Genomic DNA, 5,564 nt, shown 5'->3' on the forward strand with positions numbered 1-5,564 from the left:
ATTCTGTTGGGTCACCTTTCTTTGGGATAGGAACAAATATCGATCTCTTCCAGTCAGTTGGCCAAGTGATCGTTCTCCAGATTTCTTGGCACAACCTTATCATTAAGCTACCAGAGCTCCAAAAGTATTAGTCAATTTTTTTTTAAAAAAAGGCTTTCTCATCCAAAGACACATAGCAATATATTCAAAGATAACATGTTGTGATTCTAGAAGGAGCTTTCACACAGTAGTTTAAGAAGGGAGGTGTGGGAAGACAGATGAACTAAAACTATGCACCAGTTGATCATTTTTGAAACTAGGTAATGAACAAGAGTTCATGATGAATTCACTTTGCAAATGTTTCGTACATATATACATAAAAATTCTAAGTAAGTGAAATTCACCTAAATTTCTTCATGTTCTTGCTCTTTTTGGCACGGTTTTATTAGTTTGACTAAGATAAGCATCTGTGTCTCTTTTTCCTATTCTCTACAAGTTGATGTAGGAGTTGTCTATAAAACCATCTGGACTTGACAGCTGAAAAAAGTGTATTTTTCATGATTAATTTTAATTTATTTTTTATATTATATGCTTTCAGGATTACTATTTGAGTTTGTTTCTAGTTATATTTTTCTTAAGAGTATTTCATCTGTCCCTTTATCATTTTTAAACATACTGATAAAACATTGTTCACAAATATTAATTATTATTTATTATGGTCTATTTTCACACTTACTAACATTGTGCCTCCTCACACGTTTTCTGTGATCAACTTTTTCAGTGTCTCATCTTTTTATTTTTTCCAAGAGTCAAGATTTTGGTGACATTGAGCTCTGGTGGCTAATGAATTATGCTGCCAACCCAGTGGCTCAGGGTCCCAATTCACTAGCTGCTCTATGGGGGCAAGATGACCAGTCTCCTGCATTTCTGAAAACCTGCTGAAGGGTCAACAATGAATCTGTTTCTACTTAACCTTACACAACATGTTTACTTTCTGTCATTAATTTCTATTCTTAGCATTAACATCATTCCTCTCTCCTTTCTTTAGATTTCATGTTAAATATTTAGCCATTGCAATTCTTTCTTTTCTTAATCTTTTTTTTTAACATATGTGCATTTTCAAGACTATGATTTAGTCTCTTGAGTTAGCTGTATCTAAAAGGCTTGATCTGAGACTTTTTAAATTTTATTTCCATAGTTTAATTTTCATTTCTTCTTTTATCATGATTTTTAAGTATTTTTAATTTCCCAAGGATAGTAAAGTTCTCTTTTGATTTCTAATTATACTGCATAATGGGTTACGTGACAATTTTCTACTATCTGCTAAAACTTGCTTTGTGATATGGGATGTAGTCAATTCTCATAAATTTTTTATGTACTTTAAAAAAGTATATGATCTAAGGATTGCAGGATTCTATGAATATACTTAAGTTGCAGCTTGATAACTGCCCAATCCTGTACCATCTTTATAATCTCTGCTGTTTTCAGCATTGGGGGAGGAGATAAATGACATTCATGTTTTCTCTGGTGACTTTGAAACAAAACATATTTCTTTTGGCAACTGGTATAGTTGAATTTATTTTATATATCATTCTTTTTCTTTACTCTGTCCCTTTTCTAAAAAGTTTACAAGATTACATGCAAGCAGAATCACTATTATTCTACTCCTCCTGAGCAATAGGACCTCAGAAACCTTTAACTAAAATTGCTGGGATATTTTGATGCCTTTGAGTTAGTGTTGGAGAAGAGTACTAAATATCCCATAAACAAAGAGATATGTATTGGGAAAAATGCAGCCAGAGTGGTTCTTGGAAGCAAAGATGGAGAAGCTTCGGTTCTCATAGTCTAGACATGTTATTAGGGCAGGCTACTCCTTGCAAAGGGACTTCATGCTACAGCATGGGCTCAAGTGTATCAGAGAGGATACATAGGATAGCATAGGATAGGACAGGGTTCAGATCTGTTGTTCACAGGATCACTTTAAGTCATACTCGACTCAAAGGTACCTAACAACAAAAAGAAGGTGCTGTCACAGAAAAAAGTGATTTGAGAGTGATGATTCTCTTCATTTTACCAAAGCTAGATCAGAATTATTACAAAGCCCTATACATATTTTTTAAAAACAAACAAATTTCTCTTTCAGTCAGTTCCAACTTAGAACAACCTACAGGACCGAAGTTAACTGCTACATAGAATTTCCAAGAGAAATCTTCATGAGAAAAGCCTACAGCATCTTTCTCCAGGATGAGTTTGGAACTACCTTTCAGTTCTCCGGCTGGGGAAGAGTCTTGAACATACATACCATGGACTGCCAAGAAAACAAAAAGGTCTGTCTTGATGAAACCAAGTTTCTCCTCGGAGGTAGGGATTTTGAAACGCCATCTCACATAATTTGGGCATGTGGCCAGAAGAGATCGGTCCTTGGAGAAGGACATCAAGCTCAGAAGGGTGAAGGAGCAGCATAGGGAGAGGAAAACACCAGATGAGAGGGACTGATAATCTAACTGGGACAACGGGGGTTGGTGTGTTGGAATTAGTGAGACTGGCTCAGAACAGGGCAAGGTTCAAAGCTACAGTACACAGAGTTGTTATGGGTCACAGGCAACTCAATGGTACATAACAACCCCCACCACCTTTCAATTAGCAGCTGTACATGTTAAATGATTACCAGCGCTCCCTATGCTATACTGTTATTATGTGTTGCTGAATCGACTATGACTCATAGCGACCCTATGCACAATCGTTCTGAATCCTGCTCTATCCTATGCCTCCCCTCATTACCCCAGTTATTATGTCAATCCATCTCAGCCAAGGTTTTCCTCTCCTACGTTCTTAACTCCTCCAAGCATGATATCCTTCTCCAAAAACTGGTTCATCCTAGCTACATGCTCAAAGTATGTACAACAGTCTCAAAATCCTTGCCTCCAAGGAGCAGCTTATTCATTGCATACAGTGGATACACTAGGGAAGTGATCCTCAAAGAGATTCTCCAACTTTAGAATGTAGCAGAAATACTTGGAAAACTATTAAAATACAGACTGCTGAACCCTACCTCTACCCTTGGATTCTGACTTAATAGTTTAGGACCCTACTAGGTATGGCTATTTCTAGCAACCTTGTTTTATTAAGAAGGTTATGCATCACTATAGCAATAAGAAAAAAAATATAATGCATGCTATACTATTTAAGGAAAAAAGTTTGATTAATTTTAAAACTATTTTAATACATTATTCTTACCAGATTTAAGACCTGAAATTTTGAAGATGGCACTTGGTTTCCCATTTGTGACAAATCCTAGGAGCTGCCATACTGGTATTCCATTTGAATCAGGATACGAAAAGTAGACAGATCCTCCCATTCCCTCAGGAAAGGGGACTGTTCCCAGCATAAAGACCACAACGTGGTTGATATTTTCATAATCAGGCAAATCAAAAACAAATTTATCCTCTGCCACTTGCTGTGCAGCTGTCTGTACCTAGGAAATAAAAACGTGTCTTAGTCGAATACTTAAAAGAGTCTCTACTGCCCTTATACTATCACTATAATCTGTTACCAGGCATAGTCACAATATATAATATTGGATTAATCTAATTAAAAAATTACTAAATATACCCAAGCATAAATAAACCCAATCCACAGACTTCTACATTATAAATTTTTATGGACATAAATTGCTACATCTTTTTCCTGTAGAGTAGCTAGTGTGTTCCAACAGCCAACAATATGCTTAGCAACCAAGTGCTTAAGTCTCTATGTAACCAGAGCTTTCTTTAGCTTTATAATGTTGTAAAGATAAAAGGTTGTTCAAAATACCATACACCAAAGCTTTATTCTATAGTTGATAGGTAAAGAATTAAAAGAAAATTAGTAAGCAATCTAGAAATAATTACATTAAAAGTTACATTCCTACCTTGCATTTAGCTTATTTCCTCATATAATCCTCTGTTCTGGAATACAAAGTCAATTTGGAAAGGGTGATCTTATTTTGAAGTTTGAGAAATCTACTTTCACAGGAAAAAATCTTTTATACTTTTCTGAAAATGCCAAGTGTTGATAACATGTATTATCAAGCCTCCAGTAAAAATAAATGACGACTTTGCTTGAGATGCATGGGTCAGGAATTAAATCCAGATATCTTTCACAGAGGCTAAGAATTCTACCACTGAACCAACTTAATAATTTTATATTTAGTGAATTTGTTTTGTTGGTTCTATGTCACTGAGTCAGAATTGACTCACAGCTGATGCTCCAGGTTTTCAAGGCAGTAAATTGCACAGGAGAATGCCCATCTTTCCCCAGGGAGCAGCTAGGAGATTCAACTCACACGTGCCTCTGAGATGATAGTACAACCCCTTACCTATAGGTTACAAGAGCTCCCTTAATATGTATTAGCATTAGTACTTTCATCTTAAAGTACTCAGGTTGATAGGCTATAACAGTGTGTCTCATATATAGTTGTGTTTTATTTTTGGGGTTTTTAATCCTATCTGAATTACTATCAGTATTTTAAAGACTCTAAATGTTCCATGTATATTATCCAGAATGTAACTTTTCTTAGTATTAGAGGTTGTGTCATCTGCGTAGCTATTCTGCAGACAGATTGAAAACATACGGAGATAGGAAACATCCCTGGCTTACATCCTTCCCAATTTTGAACCATGCGGTGTTTCCTTGCTCTGTTCTGACAACTGACTCCTGGTCCAAGTATAGGTTTCACATTAGCACAATCAAGTGTTCTGGGATTCCCATTCTTCTCTGAGTTAGCCACAGTTTGTTGTGATCCACATAGTTCAATGCCTCTGCATAGTCAAGGAAACACAGAGAGAAATTCCCCTGGTGCTCTCTGCTTTCAGCCAAGATACAGCTAATATTAGCTGTAATACTCTTTATATCACAGCCTCTTCTAAACCCAGCATGCACATTAGGCAGTTATGTTGATATGCTGTTCCAGTTGTTTTTGGATGATTTTCAGCAGAATTTTGCTTGTGATATTAATGATATTGTTTGATAATTTCTGCACTGTTGGGTCACCTTGCTTTGGAATGGGAACAAATATGGATCTCTTCCAGTCAGTTGGCCAGGTGGTGTCCTCCAGATTTCTTGGCACAACTTGGGAGAGGGCATCCAGGGCAGAGTTTGTTTGTTGGAACATATCAATTGGTATGTCATCAATTCCTGGGGCCTTGAACTTCTTCCTTGACCACCACAGGCTCTTGCTCATATGCTGTTTCATGAAATTCTTCTGTGTCAGCCTATTCTTTTTGGTACAGTGACTCTGTACACTCCTCCCATCTTCTTTTAATGCTTCCTGGATCATTTAATATTCTATCCAAAGCATTCTTAAGAATTGTAACTCAAGGCTTGAATTTGTTCTTCAGTACCTTCAGCTTAAGAAATGCCAAGCGGTGCAACCACTGTGAAAGGCAGTATGGCGCTTTCTCAAAAAGTTGCAAATAGAGATACCATTTGACCCAGTAATTGCATTACTGGGAATATACCCAAAAGAGACCATAACTGACACCCAAGCAGATATATGCACACCCATGTTTATCACAGCTTTGTTCACAATAGCAAGGAGTTGGAAA

General features: G+C 36.6%; 1 protein-coding gene across 1 annotated transcript in view; it reads right to left on the reverse strand.

Annotated features, from left to right (window-relative positions):
• LOC102846971 (chromosome unknown open reading frame, human C11orf73) overlaps positions 1–5,564 on the reverse strand; it is a 60,600-nt gene that overhangs the window by 34,936 nt on the left and 20,100 nt on the right. The window contains exon 3 of the mRNA XM_006895261.1: positions 3,217–3,454. Coding sequence (XP_006895323.1) covers positions 3,217–3,454 — 238 coding nt within the window. The remainder of the gene's footprint in view (positions 1–3,216; positions 3,455–5,564) is intronic.

Source organism: Elephantulus edwardii, unplaced genomic scaffold (assembly GCF_000299155.1).
Source record: "Elephantulus edwardii isolate Elephantulus edwardi_28Jun2011 unplaced genomic scaffold, EleEdw1.0 scaffold00163, whole genome shotgun sequence".
Classification (NCBI taxonomy): domain Eukaryota; kingdom Metazoa; phylum Chordata; class Mammalia; order Macroscelidea; family Macroscelididae; genus Elephantulus; species Elephantulus edwardii.